This window comes from Chiloscyllium plagiosum, unplaced genomic scaffold (genome assembly GCF_037043375.1).
Source record: "Chiloscyllium plagiosum isolate Xiang-an unplaced genomic scaffold, Cpla_swu_hap1 HiC_scaffold_4, whole genome shotgun sequence".
NCBI lineage: Eukaryota > Metazoa > Chordata > Chondrichthyes > Orectolobiformes > Hemiscylliidae > Chiloscyllium > Chiloscyllium plagiosum.
In genome coordinates this window covers 31,855,983-31,874,437 of record NW_028270142.1, presented here as the reverse complement: position 1 = coordinate 31,874,437, position 18,455 = coordinate 31,855,983, and the positions used below count along the sequence as shown (strand labels likewise).

Below are 18,455 nucleotides of genomic sequence, written 5' to 3'. Positions count from 1 at the left end.
ATCAATATGGACTTCAACAGCTTCCTCATTTCCCCTTTCCCCACCTCATCCTAGTTTCTAACCTCCAGCTCAACACTGTCTCCTTGACTTGTCCGGACTTGTCCGACCTGCCTAGCTCCTTTTCCACCGATCCACTCCACCCTCTCCTCCCTGACCTATCACCTTCATCTCCTCCCCCACTGACATATTGTACTCTATGCTACTCTCTCCCCACCCCCACCTTCCTCTAGCTTATCTCTCCACACTTCAGGCTCTCTGCCTTTATTCCTGATGAAGGGCTTTTGCCTGAAACGTCGATTCTGCCTGTCCTCGGATGCTGCCTGAACTGCTGTGCTCTTCCAGCACCACTAATCCAGAATCTGGTTTCCAGCATCTGCAGTCATTGTTTTTACTATCTAAGTAAACTGTCATAACAAGATGGCTTGATAATATAAATTGATTTAGAATGGTGGATAGAATAGCTGTTATAGCGATAAGAGTTATAGCAGGAACATGAATATTCAAGGTTATTTCATAGAATCCCTACAGTATGGAAGCAAGCCACTGAGATCACTGAATCCACACTGACCTGCCAAAAAGCATTCCACCCAAACCTAACAAACCACCCCCACCCCCCCCCGCCACCCCTACCAAACACCCTGTCCCCATAACCCTGGAAATGCGATGGCTAACCCACCTCGTCTGCACATCCCTGGACACTACTGACAATTTAGCATGGTCAATTCACCTAACCTGCACATCGTTGGACTGCGGGAGGAAAACGGAACCACCCGAAGGAAAACCACACAGACACAGGAAATATTGTCAAAGTGCACACAGTCGCACAAGGCTGGAATCAAACCCAGGTCCCTGGTGCTGTGAGGCTGTAGTGCTAACCACTGAGTCAACATGCTGCCCATTTGGCATTTCAGAAGGACAGGAAAAGAAAAAATGTGTGGAGGTGGCTGTTAATAAACGATGATATCAGTATCAGAAGGAGAAAAGGTCAACAAGTAGAATCAGTTTAAGTGGATATAAGACACAGAAAGGAGAAAGTGAGGTCTGCAGATGCTGGAGATCAGAGATGGAAATGTGTTGCTGGAAAAGCGCAGCAGGTCAGGCAGCATCTAGGGAACAGGAGAATCGACGTTTCGGGCATTAGCCCTTCTTCAGGAATAAGACACAGAAAAGAAGTCACTCGTATAAATGTTTTATAGCCTTGTGATCCCAGACCAGACTGCCAATTACATATTGCAGTCTGGCTTGGGGCCAAGAACTTCTTTTGAAAAAAAAAGTGTATGATCCAGGGGACTTACTCAGCAAATAAAGCCACAAGATTCCCTGGTTTGATCAAACAACAATAAACTTTATTATACAATGTGAGAACAGTAACACAATCTACAATACACAAACAACTTATTCCAACACCCAGGATTAACATGTGGTTAACTTGGGCGATAGAGTGAGAACACCCCACAGCACAAGCCAATTAGCAAACACAATCAAGATAGATCTCTCAGATTTCTCAACAATTCTCCCAAATATAAATGACAAAGTGGGTCATCAAATCTCATTAAACTTCATAAGAAATCACGATTCTTCACTTCTGCTAATTTGCTCTTGAAACTCCCTCTCAAGATCCAATCTGATATGGTGTGCTTCAAGAGTGCTTCCATTCCATTCCATCACTCGTTTCCTGGTGTTAAGCTCCTTGGACTTCAAACTACACTCCAGTACTCATTCACAAACATAACTCAAGCTTTTCACCAACAACCATCTCTACTGAGCGAGAAACAAAAACAGAAATTGCTGGAAAAACTCAACAGGTCTGTCCACATCTATGGAGAGAAATCAGAGCTAATGTTTTGAGTCCAGTGACCCTTCCTCTACTGAGCTAGTCCTGCTATGATCTGAACTCTGAGCTCCAACTTTGCTCAGTTGCATGAAGTGAAAACTGCTTGAGAGCCTTTAGTTTCCCCTCGCTCATCTGCACTGAACATTAACACTCTTAGGTTTCATTCAAGGCCTTCACATCTTCTTCCAATACAGAGCCAGTTTTCTCAGATTTCCGAAACTACTTCTGAATCTTGAATCTAACACTTAATATAATTAGCTCCTAAAGATATTGAATGCATTGACTGCAACCATTCAAATTTTCCTGTATTTTTGACAGGTCCCAGCAGATTAGCAATCTGCATCTGTTACATCACAATTCAAGAAAGTAGAAAGACAGAAACAAAAGATCTAAGGCCAGATAGTTTAACATCTCTTATTGGAAACAAGTTTGAATCTACTATTAAAGAGGTAGTTGCAGGACATTTAGAATATCATGGTACAATCAGGCAAAATCAACATGGTTTTGTGGGAAAAAAAATCATGTTTGACAAACCATAAGGATTGAACAAGCAGAGTGGATAATGGGAAACCAGCCACTGTAGATCATTTGCATTTCCAAAAGGCATTCAATAAGGTAGTAGAAAAAAAGTTGAAAAGCAGAACAATATATAAATTTAAGGTAGGCCACTATTGTAGAACCTAGTCACATCTGATTGACAAAAGGAATAGAATGAAAATTGGGTTGATTCTATAATGGGTGGATGATGCTTTCAGCCTGATCCCCTTTATGATCTCATTATTCCAAGCCCAAATGGTGAATGTTGTTAAGTGACAAGTATAAAGTTAACATAGGGACAGACAGTTCAAGTTAGCCATGTCAAGATATGCTGTAGAAGCAACAAGCATTCTGAATAATGACAAAAAGGAAAAGATCTGTGGAATAAGTTTGAAAGACAATTAGCACAAAAAAGAGCAGCCCAGATTAAATATTGTATCATATATACTTGATTAATACTGAAAATGTGTTGCTGGAAAAGCGCAGCAGGTCAGGCAGCATCCAAGGAACAGGAGAATCGACGTTTCGGGCATAAGCCCTTCCTGAAGAAGGGCTTCTGCACGAAACGTCGATTCTCCTGCTCCTTGGATGCTGCCTGACCTGCTGCGCTTTTCCAGCAACACATTTTCAGCTCTGATCTCCAGCATCTGCAGTCCTCACTTTATACTTGATTAATAATCAATTTTTTTTACTAACTTTTAAGGTTAATTTTATGGGGTTGACTATAACATGGATAGTACTTTTGAAGGGCTGAAATTCATGTCTGTCAAAATTCACACCGAATGATCGCAGAAGCCCAACTAATCTCTAAATGAATAAAGAAAAACAAACAAATTATGGTGATTCTGAAAACCCAGAGCGGAACAACAGCCAACGGACTGGAAGACCGAGAGCAGAGTGGAACAACCGGCAGACTGGAAATGTGGAGCGGGACATGACAACCAGCACACTGATTCATAAACGTTGATCCATTATCTATCAAGAACTCGGATCAACTTTCACACGAGATATATGGAAAATTCCAGGATATTTGCCAAAAATAGGGAGTTGACTTTTACATGAGATTGACTTTACTTGAGTATATACAGTAGTTTATTCCACTAGTGGCAAATGCACAAAATGATTAATAAAACAGATATGGAGACATGAACACATTACAACATGGATGTTGACTGAACAGGTAAGTGCTTTCAGCATTTTTAGTCAATTGACTACTTGAAAAAGTTGTTTCTTAAGATTTTGCCCTTAAAGCACTGCTGGAAAAGTCTAAATATCTAACATTGCCATTTTTCACTTTTATCAATCTCTCACGTTACCATCAAGGAACATCCAGCATGAAAGCATTTATATTGATGGTCATAAAGTTTAAAATTCTTGCTTTTATAAATGGTTACTTGAAGAGATTTTGTTCTGCTAAGAGGTAACAAATAAATGACTTGCCTGGTATGGAACAATGCTCTCGTGTGCAGTTCCCCATCGTTTCGCTTCCTTTCTGCCATTAAGATAATTGGCAGCTATGTGGGTAAGACAAGCAACCTGATTGGAACAATGAAAACAACAACCATCAACAAAAATACTTGTATAAAACTCCTATATTCATTATTGAAAATTACTCTCAAATCACTTTATGAAACTGAGCAAAATTGGAGCTCAGAGTTCAGACCATAGCAGGATTGGCTCAGTAGAGGAAAGGTCACTGGACTCGAAACATTAGCTCTGATTTCTCTCCACAGATGCGGACAGACCCGTTGAGTTTTCAACAATTTCTGTTTTAAATTGCCTCAAAAAAAAATTTCTGAGTTGATTATTTAATCTTGTTACCAAGGAATTAATGACAGGGCTCAGGTAATCAGAACAAATTAAAGAGAGGGGTAAAAAACAGACTTTGTATGGTTCGCTGCTTCAAACTATTGTTAAAGCCAAGTGGTGCAGTGGTAATATCCCTAGCTCTAGGCCAGAAGGCATGGATTCAAATCTCACCTGCTCGATGAGTGTGTCATAACACATCTGAATCAGTTAGTGAAATACAGTATAAGTACAAATAGGAAACTAGGCAATTGCTTGTGAAAGACAATACTAAGTGGTGAAGGAAAACAGAAAAACAGAAGGACGCCAAGTGGCCACATGTGGAAGAAAAGATTTGATGAGCCAAATGTTTCTTATTCTACAGGATGTGGTTGTGGTTGATTCTCAATTGCCCTCTGAAATATCCCAGCAAACCACTCAGTCGTATCAAATGCTACAAAGTCTCAAATAAATGAAACTGGACAGACCACCTGGCAACCTAGGTACTGGAAAAGACAACAGCAGAAACAACACTGTCAACCCTGCAAAGTCCTCCTCACTAACATCTGGGGGCTAGTGCTAAAATTGGGAGAGCTGGCTCACAGACTAGTCAAGCAACAGCCTGACACAGTCATTCTCACCAAAACATATTTTACATACAATGCCCCAGAGACCATCACTGGATATATTCTGTCCACCAGCAGGACAGACCCAGCAGAGATGGGACTATAGTGGTACACAATCAGGAGGAGTTACCCTTGGAGTCCTGAACATTGACTTCAGACCCCCATGAAATATCATGGCGAGGAAACCTCCTGTTCATTACCACATGCCAGCCTCCCCCAGCTGATGAATCACTACTCCTCTATGTTGAAAAAAACTTGGAGGAAGCACTGAGTGCGGTAAGAGCGCAAAATATACTCTGGTAGGGGATTTCAATGTTCACCACTAACAGTGGCTCAGCAGCACCATTTCTTATCAAGCTGGTTCTGGCCCGAAAGGACAGAGCTGCTAGACTGGGTCTGCAGCAGATGATAAGGGAACCAGTAAGAGGAAAAAACATACTTGGCCTGATCCTTACTAAACGGCCAGCTGCAGATGCATCTGTTCATGACAGTATTGGTAAGAGTGTCAACCACAGTCCTTGTGGAGATAAAGTTCCACCTTCACATTGAGAATAACTTCCATTGTGTTGTGTTGCACTATCACCGTGCTAAATGGGACAGACCGCAAAAAGATCTATCAACTTAAGACTGAGCATCCAGTGTTGTGGGCCATCAACAGCAGAAGTATATTCCAGCACAGTCTGCAACCTCACAGTCCAGTATATCCCCCACTGAACAATTACCATCAAGCCAGTGAATCAACCCTTGTTCAATGGAGGAGTGGCACCAGGCATATTTGAAAATGAAGTGTCAACCTAGTGAAGCTACCAAACAGGACTACTTGCATTCCAAACAACATAAGCAGAAAATGATAGACTGAGCCAAGCCAGTCCACAACCAACAGATCAGATCTAATCCCCACAATCCTGCCACATCCAGTCCTGGGTATGGCAGGACTGCACAGTCTGTGGTGGACATTAAACAAGTCACTAGAAGAGGTGGCTCCACAATTATCCTCATTCTCAACAGTGGAAGAGCCCAACACAACAGTGCAAAAAGATAAGGCTGAAGCATTCACAGCAATCTTCAGAAGTGGAGAGTGGATGGTATATCTCAGCCTCCTCCAGTGGTCCCTAGCATTACAGATACCAGGCTTCAGCTAATTCGATTCACTCAATATTAAGAAATGGTTGGTGACACGGGATTCTGAAAAAGCTCTGGGCCCTAACATTTTGACAACAGTACTGAATTGTGCTCCAGAATGTGCCGATCCCCTAGCCAAGCTTTTACAGTACAGTCACAACACTGATATCTACCCGACGATGTGGAAAATTGCCAAGGTATATCCTGTACATAAAAAGCAGGACAAATCCAACCCAGGTAATTACCGCCAATCAGTAGGTTTTAGTTAAGATTCTTCAGATAATCATAGATATAGATTCCAAAGTAGTTATAAATCCACTTATAGACAAAAAAAATCACTAAAAACATTAGAGGAAAAGACTCAAACCAGTTCAATGAAAGCAGCCCCATATCATTGTAGGGAGATAATAGATTCTGATAACATAATGAAAACCATGGAGGACCGGGCGGGGGACAAGCATGTCTATTCCTTAGCTTAATTGGAAATACATTGAAATTGCTGGCTGTAACAGTACTTCCTTCAGGTTAAGGACTATCAATTGTTAAACTGTGTCAAGCAAATTACTGAGGCAAGTTTGAACTGTATCAGATACTGTACCAGAGATCAAGAGATAACTCAACATTGCTAGCCAATAGCAAACACGCGGGTGGGGCCGGGGGGAGGCGTGTGCGTTCTAAGTTAAAACAGCATACGTTAAGACATTCCAAAACTTTTTGGGCACCTTATTGCTCTGGAGAAATGAAACTGTACTAAAGATAAGCTGCAATAAAGATTAACTGAAACCACCCTTGACTTGAATTATCAGTGGAAAAAATGAGGTCTAACACATGGCAATGCCTTGGTCAGAGTTAACTTGTCAACTAATCAGCACCCTGTTCTCCTGTAGCTTAAATTTCTGTGATTGCTTGAATTTGGGATTTCTTGCATTTGTCATGATGAGTGCAAAACAAAATAGTGCAACAACATGCCTTTCTTTTCAGCAACATAATGTGCTCAGAATTTGCCAAACACAATACTCGTTTTACTAAAACCTGGCTCCAGATTCTGCACAAACACAAGGTAAAATCTCCTGTTAAATTAGAGGAATGAAGCTGCAATTTGTGACTGGAGCTGGCAACACAGTGCCATTGGCAGGAAATGAGCCATTCTTCATCTGGCTGATTTAATGCTTTTACTTTTCATTAGTTCCAACAAAATGATTTGATCTTTCCTTGATATGGAAGACCTGTGACCAATAAGCAATTGAAGCCATATAAGTTCATCTTGTCCTGATGTAATTGATTGAATTAAACTAATTTAAACTATGTTCAGAGTAACTACAGCAGCAGCAGGAGAATCATAACAGGACCAGACTTCAATTAACTGCTGGTTACTGAAAATACAGGAATAACACTAAATAACACTAAAAACACAGAGAAAAGAAAAGGAAAAAGACAAAACTCAACTAACTACTAATCTAACCTATAGCTAACCAGAGCGTATGATCAAATATCTTAAATTACTCAAGAGGAAAAAAAAGGATAACGTAGTAATTAAATAATGAAGTACATGCTCGGAATGAATTAACATCAAATCATAATAAAACCCGTATTCATGCAGGATTCCTCCCCCAAGGGGCCCCAGACTAGCCAGAACCATTACCTCATCTAGATGAAAGCCTTTGGCAAAATGGCCGAAATATCTGTATCTATGTAATTCAAGAAGGGCTGCCATATTTTATAGAATAATTCAGTTTTTTGAAACACCATATTTGTAAAGAGGTCAAGGGGAATACATTCTATGATTAATCTGTGCCAATTCGGAAGTCCTGGAGGGCCCTCAGCCACCCAGTTTACTAAGATATTTTTCCTTGCACAAAAGGAGAGAATGGAAGATAATTTCCTCCCATGCACATCCAGAAAAGGTAAGCTCGAGAAGCTCAGGAGGAGAGATACTGGATCTACTCTAATTTCCGTTCCCAAGATTTCTGTCAAGGTATTTGCTAATTTGGTCAAGTATTTGCGGATCTTATAGCATGTCCATAAGCAGTGTGTGAGAGTGCCCACCTCTATTTTACATTTGGGACACATTGGAGATGCTCCTGCCCTAAATTTTGCCAATCATTCCGGTGCTATATGAGTCCTATGGAGTATCTTTAACTGAATGGCCTGTGTTCTGTTACAAATGGAGATTTTTCAGGCATTTTCCCAGATGTCATCCCACATTTCTGTGGAAATTTGCAGCCTAATTCCTGATCATATGTTCTAAGCTGACGATCCATGTCTTCCGACATTTCATTATGTAATAAATGATAAAGAGTGCTGACCGAGGGTACATCCATTGGCCACAACATTCTATGTTCTCTATCTAATGTATAAAGGCTATCTTATAGCGTAGTCTTCTCTGTATGTAATCTCGAATTTGGAAGTATCGAAAGAGGTCTCCATTAGGTAGTCCAAATTTCTGATGCAGCTGTTCAAAAGACATCAGGGCCCCCTCCTCAAACAAATCTCCTAAACAGGAGATACCCCTGGACCTCCAAGAATTGAATGTGGCGTCTGAGAGCCCCGGTTTAAAATGCTATGCCCCCACTATAGGATATAGGGCGATGGTTTATGTGAATTACCCTCGTTTCGCCGCATTATATTCCAGGCTTTAATTGTGTTTAATACTATAGGGTATTTACAGTGGTCCATAATGATTTTCATCTTATCTAAAAGTAAGAGGTTAATAAGAAGGCACTTTATTTGAGAAGTCTCGATGTCCAGCCAGATTGATTGTGGATCAGACGAGATCCAATCAGCTATGTAGCTAAACAAAAAAGATGCTGCCTGAACTGCTGTGCTTTTCCAGCACCACTCTAATCTAGACTCTGGTTTCCAGCAACAGTCATTGTCTTTACCTAGCTTAACAGGGAACTCAGCTGATAATTCCTAAAGTCTGGAAAATCCAGCCTTCCCCTTGCCAGTGGAAGCTGTAGCTTCTTTAACTTAATGAGGGGCCATCTACGATTCCAGATGAAAGAACCCAGCCAACCATACAATTTGCGCAGTGCCGGCTTTGGCAGCATCACCGGGAGAATTCTCATAGGGTATAAGAGATGGGGCAAGACATTCATTTTAATTAGAGCTATTCTACCTAGCCAGGAAATTGGAAGATCCCCCCAACGTTGAAGGTCCTGCCTTATCCTTTCCAGCAGATGCACAAAATTGACCTTGAAAAGCTAGCCAAATACTGGGATGTTAAAAATACCTAAATAGAAGAAACCCTCCAGAGACCACCGAAAGGGAAAGTGAGATCCGTCCAACAAGTGGAACATACTAGCGGGGCCACCCATCGGCATGGCCTCCGATTTTGAGAAATTAATTTTGTAGCCTGAGAATGCACTAAATATATTAGTGACTTGGATTAAGCAAGGCACGGACATCAGAGGATTACTAAGAAAAAGGAGAACATCTGCATAAAGGGTAATTTTATGTTTACCTGTACCAACCCTTGGGGCCATTATATTAGAGTCAGCCTGTATAGCTTCCGCTAGTGGCTCAATTATTAGTGTGAATAGCAACGATGAGAGAGGACATCCCTGACGGCAGACCCTATCCACACTGAAGCTATCCGAGCCTAATCCATTGGTGATCACAACTGCTTTGGGATCATTATACAATGTTGAGACCCATTTCACAAATACCTTTCCAACGCCAAACCTTTCCAATGTATAGAACAGGTATGACCATTCAACCCTGTCGAATGCCTTCTCTGCATCCAATGAAACTACCGTTCCTGGTATTTTTTCCTGATGACAGACTTGAATCACATTCAAAACCCTTCTAATATTATTAGATTGACCCGCAATCAATCTGGCTGGACATCGAGGCTTCTCAAGTAAAGTGCCTTCTTATTAACCTCTTACTTTTAGATAAGATGAAAATCATTATGGACCACTATGGCCCTTGATAAACTGTGTCTGATCCTCTTTTATGATATATGGCAATACCCTCTCCAGCCTCAATGCTAACGTTTTAGAAAGAATTTTAAAATCTACATTTAGCAAGGATATTGGTCTGTATGATGCGCAAACTTCTAGGACCTTTCCTTTTTTGAGAATGAGGGAGATATTCGCCTCTTTCAGCGAAGGTGGGAGGCAGCCCTGACTATATGAGTAGTTGTACATGTCCATAAGTGGACCAGCTAATACTCCTATAAACTCTTTGTAGAGTTCAACCTGAAATCCATCTGGGCCAGGTGCCTTACCGCTCTGAAGCTGCCTGATTGCATCAAGTATTTCCTGCGTTGTTAGGGGATCAGTCAGGACTGATACCTGTTCCAGGGTTAAGTCCAGAAAGGCCAGGCTTTTAAAAAAGGACTGCATCCTCCTGGCTTTATTGTCACAATCCTGAGATTTATACAAATCAAAATAAAACTTTCTGAAGATTGTGTTGATCCTTTTATGATCGTGAGTCAGAGTACCAGCACTTTCCCTGATGGACGTGATAGCTTGAGGGGCCTTTTTTTCCTTGCGAGAAATGTTAAGTATCTACCAGGTTTATCACCAAATTCATATAATCTTGGCTTTGCAAATAATATTTCCCTCTTTGCCGTTTGGGTTAGCGCGGTATTCAAGGCTGTCCTAAGGGCTGTAATCCTTTGTAATTTAGCAATAGAAGGTCTATCAATATACGCTGTTTCAGTTGCCTTTAAGCAAGCCTCAATTGGATGCTGTTGTTCTCCCTTTAGTTTTTCTGGGTTGCCGAGTATGAAATGATCAGACCTCACGCATAAGCCTTAATGGTCTCCCACATCATTGATGGGTTAGTAGCCGTACCTGAATTAATTTTCAAAAAAGTTTTAAATTCTTGAGAAAAATATTTTACAAATTTACTATCCTTCATTAAGAAGGAATCCATACGCCAATGTCAGGGGGATGCCTCATTGTTCCTAGCCTTGTTTTCCGTATACACAGCAGCGTGAGCATAAATTATTATATTACCTATTTTGCAGGATGATATGGAATTCAAAAAGGTTGAGGGGGCAAAAAACATATCAATTCTAGTGTGACATTTATGTGGATTAGAGTAAAAAGAGAAATCTCTGCCTTGCGGGTGGAGGCACCTCCACACATCTACTAATCCTAACTCTTTATTCAAATTCGCCAATTGCCTGGACCTGGGGGATACATCCGCAGTACTCTTGGGTATCTTGTCTATCTCTGGGTCCATAATGCAATTAAAGTCTCCCCCCATAATTGTATGACGAGCCCAGAGAGCCATCAGTTTGGAGAAAGCTTCCATTATAAATTTGAAAGGATGCACCGGGGGACAATACAGATTCAAAATCTCATATTCCTCTCCATTTATAAGGGCTTTAATCAGTATATATCATCCAGATTCATCTTTTATCTGACTTAGGATTTTGAAAGGGAGATTCTTCTGAATAAGAATGACTACTCCCCCACTTTTTGAGCTGAAAGAAGAAAAGAATGCCTGATCAAATCCACCCTATTGTAATTTTAAGTGTTCTTTATCCAATAAATGTGTCTCCTGTCGGAGAGCTATATCAGCCTTTTCTTTTTTGAGGTTTGATAGTATTTTCTTCCTTTTGACTGGTAAATTATTCCCCTTGACATTCCAGGTGCACCATTTAATCGAATGACTAACCATAATTGTCCAGGCAAGTCCGAGACCCCCTGGGAGTAGAAACCCCCCCGGAGATAATATTAAGCAATAAAGGTAATAAGAGAAAATAAAGGTTAACATGGCGGTGGGGGCAGAACAACATCATTCACCACATGAATGAACTCTTACAGTCTAATTAAGAGAGTCCAAAATTTCCTTGGCCTTCACCGGCGATCCGAAGTTATAGACGGACCCTTCGTGGCTAAAACGTAGCTCGCTGGGTAGCGCAGGGAGTATTGCATGTTTAAATCCCTTAGACGCTCCTTCACTTCATCAAACGCCCTCCTCTTGCTGACCAAAGCTGGGGAAAAATCCTGAAACAGCATAATCTTAGATTCTTTCTAAGTCATGGCTTGGGGATCTTTCCCAAGATTTCTGGAGGCTTCCAGGAGCATTTGCTTCTCTCTGTAGCACTGAAGCCAGAACAGGACCAGGCGGGGGCGCTGGTCCAACCCAGGTCTGCGTATTGCAACCCAGTGGGCCCATTCTACCCTTACCTGGCCTGATCCAGCCTCCAGCTTCAGCATCTGAGGGAGCCACTGCTCCAAAAACACTGCAAGCTGGCCTTCCTCTTCCCATTCGGGGAGGCCCAGTAAACGAATATTTTTTCGACGGGTCATCGATGTGATCCTCTAAGGCCCGGACTCGCTGTTCAAGAGTCCAGACCCGACCCACGGCTGATTCTGCAGCAGCCTCTGAGGTCGCGGCCTTTAGCTCCGCATCTCCGACTCGATGTTCGATTTTTTCTATGTCTCAGTCGTGCTTTTGCCGTGCGACCGACAACGATTCCCACCTGCTCCTGGATTCTTCAATGAAGGCATTGATCTTCTCTTTGAGCTTGGAAATCACTGCAACAAGGCTCGCCACCGTAGGTAAGTCCCCCGGCATGGCTGCGGATGCCTCTGCTGCAGCTGGGGAGGGTGGGGGAGGGGTTCCTGTCTGCTGCAAGCATTCTTTCCTTTAGTCATTTTAACAGAGCACCAAACTACTCAAGTTTGGTGCAAAATGACTAGCTGTATTAAATAAGTTATTTTAAATGATTTGGCAGGTGTGGTGGAGGCGGGCAGCCTGAGTCTTGGGCAGACCACTACAGACTTGGAATCCCTGATGAACTTTCTTAATAGGTACAATTGCTGAAAACTTGGTGTGTCAATGGAAGTTTTGTAAGGAGAAGTCATTTGCAGCAAACTAAAACAGCACAAAAGATCGTAAATAAAGCAGTCATAAAATAGTTATAGGCACAACATACATTTAGAATTCTGCAATATTTTAACAGCATTTCATTAAATTTCTGGTTATACGGACATCTAAACAAAATTATGCAGTAACTCCCAAGCTTTAGTTTCAACTCTAAACTTGGATACATATTTCAATTTCTTCAACAAATCATTGACATACAAAAACTAAGGCCCAATTATAGAGTCCTGGCGAACAACATTTGTCTCACCCTGCCAACTGAATAACACCCTCTTTATTTTTCTTTTGTCTCCTCAATCAAGGTGATATCAAGCATCCAAATAAACAGACAAATTTTAAATGTTGCTCCCATCTCCAAAATGAAAAGACAAAAAAGGCTATGTATTTCCAAGTTTTGAAAAATTACACATAAAAGAGGTTAGAATATGCAGGGTGCATTCTGTCAAAGCATCTGTATTACAGAATTGCAGCCTTTAATTTGTCATGGTTCCTTTGAGCATGATCCATTACAGGACCGCAAAGAATGACTCTTCAACTTCACAGTGACAGTGAACATTTCAGCAGAACAGAAAGCACAGAACAGGCACACATAAGATAATGTTAAACTGCATGTTGTACCTGTCACAAAAGGGAATGTGGCAAAATGCACACAATTATCAGAATGAACTCTACAATAACATTTTCTTGTACTCATTTCAGTAGAGAAACACTCAGGAATCATATGTTCTAATTTTGTGGCCAGGAATTGACTCAAAATTGCTCATCCTCCTCCTGCACCATATGAATGCACTTCCAGCGTATTTGCAGCTGAATTATTAGGCCAGCAGAACAGGAGGAGCAAGTTTAAGGAAGGTAATAATAGGCCAAATTGCTGTTCAGCTAGCATAAAGAAAGTAACATTGCAACAAAGGTTTCTCACCAAGGAAACTGTAACAAAACAAAAATGATTGATGAACTGTGAATTTGAACATTACCTGAATCGCAGCACTTGGCAGTAGAGGGCACAACGTGCCTGAATTACTCACTATGCAAGAAGTTTGTGGTTAGCACAAGTTTTATTTTTCACAACAAATCAAAATATCAGCCTGTCATTGTCTATAATATATAGCTGTAAGCATGAACAGCATGAGCCCATTGTTAATCTCTGTGTATCTACTGTTAGATTTACTGGGACAATATGACATAGATAAACATAAGCACATTACTGGAAAGGGAAGAAAAGTCTCAGATAACAAAATAACAATAGGCTAACATTAGGTAGTGAAATTTATTGAGGGGATTCGTGGATGTACAATACAGCACAGTATTTCAAAATTCAAAGACTGAATTAAAATTGAAGATTGCAGAAAGCAGTTAAAGGTCATTGCAAGATGTAAACATATATGTTATTGTAATTATTTATACCATTTTAAAGATTTGTGTTTCTACTGCATATATTATCCAGCTGCACTTTCTTAAGTCCTTGTCAAAAGTAGAAAAGATAAAATCTAAGCATGCATAAACTGGTACAAGTAATATAAACCACAATTTTCTGGTAGCAATACAATCAATGCTGCCAAAAATTTACATGTATCTCAAAGTTTCTTTGCCCTCTGCAAATAAAAAAAAGTCCATAAATTTAAGCACTTCAAGTAGAATCGGAAGACTAGTTAAGTTTCTTGTCCATTCAGCTCTTTTATTTGGTCTCACTTCATCTTTTCTTGAAACCAGAGGCTACACTTTTGAATCTGGGGAAACATTGCTCAGAAACAAGAAGAGTGCAAAATAAAATGCCTGTATTGGGATTAGAGATGGAGGGTGTTGTTGAGTTATATTTTTTTAATTACTTTCTGTAGTAGAATGGTACTTATTTTACAAAAGTATTTATAACTATCTTTTAAATGTTACAGGTTTTAAAACGAAATGGTAATATTCTCAGAGTCTAAGCTTGTGATCGAAGTCCTGGTTGTAATTAAACACAGGAAGGATATTGAAAACTTCCTAGAAGCATGAAAACCACAACAGAAGAAGTAAACGAAAAATCATAATTGAAACCACATCCAAAACCCACATCCTTATTATTTACCAGTAGCATCCAAAGGACATTGTTGAGATGCAAAAAGCTCAAGGGTCCTGACTTTTTATAACTTGAAATCATCCAGCTCCAAAACATGAAAGACGATAACATCTGTCTAAGGTTAAAAGTTTACAGTGTGCTATACACTAAAGCAGCTTTTGGTACAGAAACTCAAACAGGCCAGTTACTCAACTCCATGTGCATGAAACCGTAAAAAAATCTATTTTCTTTTTTGGCGCTGACAAAATGTTTTGCATTCACATAGCAGCTCTTATGACCTCAGAACCAATTACAAATACAGTCTGCTGTATTGCAGGTGATTTGGAAGGTTTAGCATGAGTGCCTTGTTTTTATATTCAATACTTTCTTCGCACAACCAAACATCTCACACACTTTCATAGCCAAGTTAACAATTGCTTTACCACTTCCAAAAATCTTTAACATGCACCTCCACGTAACTACTTAAAAACATTTCTCACCTCACCTCGAGGTCTTGTACTAATTACCTCAAATCAGTGCCCCTGGTTTATAGTCCGATATCCATGAAAAATAACTTCTCTTGATTTATAAATCCTCATGGTTTTAAATACCATTCTTAAATTTCACTTAACCTTCCCTGCAGAATATTCCTATCTTTTCTATTTCTTTGCACACTTGAAATCCCTCATTTCTGTTCTCATACTGACAATTCCCCTCAGTATTGACCCTCCTCTAAGAGTTTAACATCCTTCCCGATGCAATACTCCAGCTGAGACCAATGAAATTGAAAGGATAAACATAACCTCCTTGCTTGAAAGCTCATTTCAGCAAAACCACTGAACTTTATCCTTCAACACAGTTCACCCCTTTGTAGCTTTCGGAACATTGCTCTTTTGTCACTTCACCCGACAAAGCAGCAATGTTCCACAAGCTTGTGATTTCAAACAAACCTGTGTGACTATAACCTGGTGTCGTCTGACTTCTAACCTGGTCCACCCTAGTCCAAAACCAGCATCTCCACATCACCTCTTTATAAACACAGCCACTCGTGGACTGTACATCCTACCTCGCATCATCTTGTTGTGGATTTTTGCATATGCAAAACATATCTTCATTTAATAACCCACAAATCCATCTGACACAAGGACAATAGTTCAACACTAATTCATGCAGTAAATCTGGTCACATCAAGCACTTTATGACCAACAATATCAGCCTTTGCAATGGTTTCTAATTCTAGTTAACCATCTTCCTTGAAAAAAAATGTTGTTATATTCAAGTACAGATTGAGAGCATGAACCAGATATAATAATTGAGAAATTAGATTAAAAATAAATTAAATACCATAACTAATTAAGTGCGAATTTGTTCAATTTCAATACAAAAATAAATAAGTATAATGCATTATAGATGTTCCTTAAATACTTGCATTTATATCCCTTCCATGATCTTGATCACTTAGATATTTTCTGAAATGTAATTATTGTAGTGCAATCTTCTGGATCAGCAATAAACTAATGATGTGATAATGTAATAATAATGTAATTAACTAGTAATGTAACCAACTATTTCAGTGGTGTTCATTGAGGAACAAATATTGGTCAGGAGATTGGTAGAACTCCAGATCAACCAAAGGTCCCGTGGAACCTTTTGCATCCACCTGAGACGACAGATTAGGCCTTTGTTTAGCATCTCATGTGAAAGACAATACCTTCATCGGTGCAGCATTTGCCTCTGCACAGTACTGAACTGTCATTGCTGATTAAGTTGCCATGTCTCTGGAGAAGACCTGAAACCACAGCCTTCTGACCACATCATTTCAAAACTGTTATATGTAAGTACTAAAAAGTCATAAGCTTTGAAAAATCTATAAATCATTGGGAACGTGTAAGCACCAATGTGACTTATTTTAACGTATTTCCATTTAATCAAGTTCCCTCCATTTTCTCACCTGATCAACACATCACTATATTTAAAAGAACACATTTGAGACAAGGGATATGGAAGACAAAGACACAGAATCACTACAGTGTGAAAACAGGCCATTTGGCCCAAAAAAGTCCACAGTGACCCTCCAAACAGTATCCCACCCCGAACTATTCCCCTACCCCTATTACTCTACATTTTGCTTAACTAATGCACCTAGTCTATGCATTGCTGAACACTAAGGGCAATTTAGCATGGCCATTTCACCTAACCTGCACATCTTTGGACTATGGGAGGAAACCAGAGTACCTGGAGGAAACCCACACAGACACGGGGAGAATGTGCAAACTCCACACGGACAGTTGTCCGAGGCTGGAATTGAACTTGGGTCCCTGGCATTGTGAGGTAGCAGTGCTTACCACTGAGCCACCGTGCCACACCAATGTAAATAAATATTTCCTCTGGTGGAAATGTTTTAAGGGTTGCTGTTTTTGATCCTTGAAGACAAATGCCGTAAATTACAACAATTTCCCTGACCTCCACTCACGTGATGGACAAAGTCTGCTGGCTGACTTGCAGCCAACTTCACAGGTTTTGCCAATATCTATTTTGCGCTAAACCAGAAATGGAACCAAAAAAACCTAAAGGAGAACATCTATATTGAAAATCTGATTCAAAATAAGAGACTAAAATACAGACCAGCAACAATAAGAATTCAGAACGTTGAAGCCCACTACAGCAAAATCAAAACGCCTTCACACAGTTCAACATTCACACACACAATCTCCCAGATCTACATGGATCAATGTGGCGTTACTAGGTGCTGACTATAATCCTAACTGTATGGATAATCCACACTCTGCAAAACAACACTTTTGCTCAGAAAATTTTATTTCATTGTTAAGGAACAAAGCAACTTCTCTTCATACCTGGGATGAAAGCAGATTGCAATCAATATGTAGGCCTTTTCCAGTCTTCTCTTTCTGAAGCAATCCTGCCATTATAGCTCCATGGCTATACAAGCCTGTGGCTAGATCAGTCATAGCCACTCCAGGTCTTACAGGGTCACCATCCTAATGGAAAAGATGTAAATAAATTAAACTAAATACTTATACTTATGATGAGGAGAAATCTATCAGTTGCTGCTTGTTTCTTTATATGGTTGACATAGTTAAGGGAGCATCATTAGCTAAAATATAAAAATGTTGCCATAAAAATGGTCTGCAAGTGTCAACTATCATAATCAATCGGTCTCCTTGCACTTGTTAGAAGGAAACTGGTTCTGCATTTCATTAGAATGTCGTGGATTTAGGCATCATGTAAAAGATCTTGAAAATTTTCTTTAACATAATTAATTCAAAGTAAATTCTTTGGATCAATGTTGATTGTCAGTATATTACAACTAAAATATTATCTCAATGAATAAAAAAAAACCTTTGGGCAATTCTGATGAATCTTTTGTTTCTTGATTTCATCTCTGTGTTTTTTAACCTACTCTCTCCTTTCCATTCTTCGTGTTTTGCCAGTCCTTGTTGCAGTTTCACATTATCTTGCTGGCCTCTTGGGATTTGGAGGCAGAGTCTGGTGCATTCATGAGGCTTACATCCAGGTGCCCCACTCACTGCCATACTACCTGCACAATACAGTTGACTATAGAAGAGGGCGGTTGGAAGGAGGGCACAATATTAAGTCTATAGGAGACAAAGATGTTGAGGCAATGCAAGAAGGTAGAGAAGCAAGG

The 18,455-nt window shown here is 40.1% G+C and overlaps 1 protein-coding gene across 6 annotated transcripts in view; it reads right to left on the bottom strand.

Annotated features, from left to right (window-relative positions):
- The window catches only part of sugct (succinyl-CoA:glutarate-CoA transferase), a 475,105-nt gene that overhangs the window by 362,939 nt on the left and 93,711 nt on the right, over positions 1 to 18,455 (bottom strand). For all 6 annotated transcript variants that reach the window (XR_015756922.1, XM_087986077.1, XM_087986079.1 and 3 more), the window contains exons 8-9: positions 17,644 to 17,787; positions 3,812 to 3,907 (exon numbers count right to left, since the gene is read on the bottom strand). Coding sequence is in view for 5 of the 6 variants with exons in the window: in XM_087986077.1 (XP_087842203.1) it covers positions 3,812 to 3,907; positions 17,644 to 17,787 (240 nt within the window). In the remaining variant the exon portion in view is untranslated. The remainder of the gene's footprint in view (positions 1 to 3,811; positions 3,908 to 17,643; positions 17,788 to 18,455) is intronic.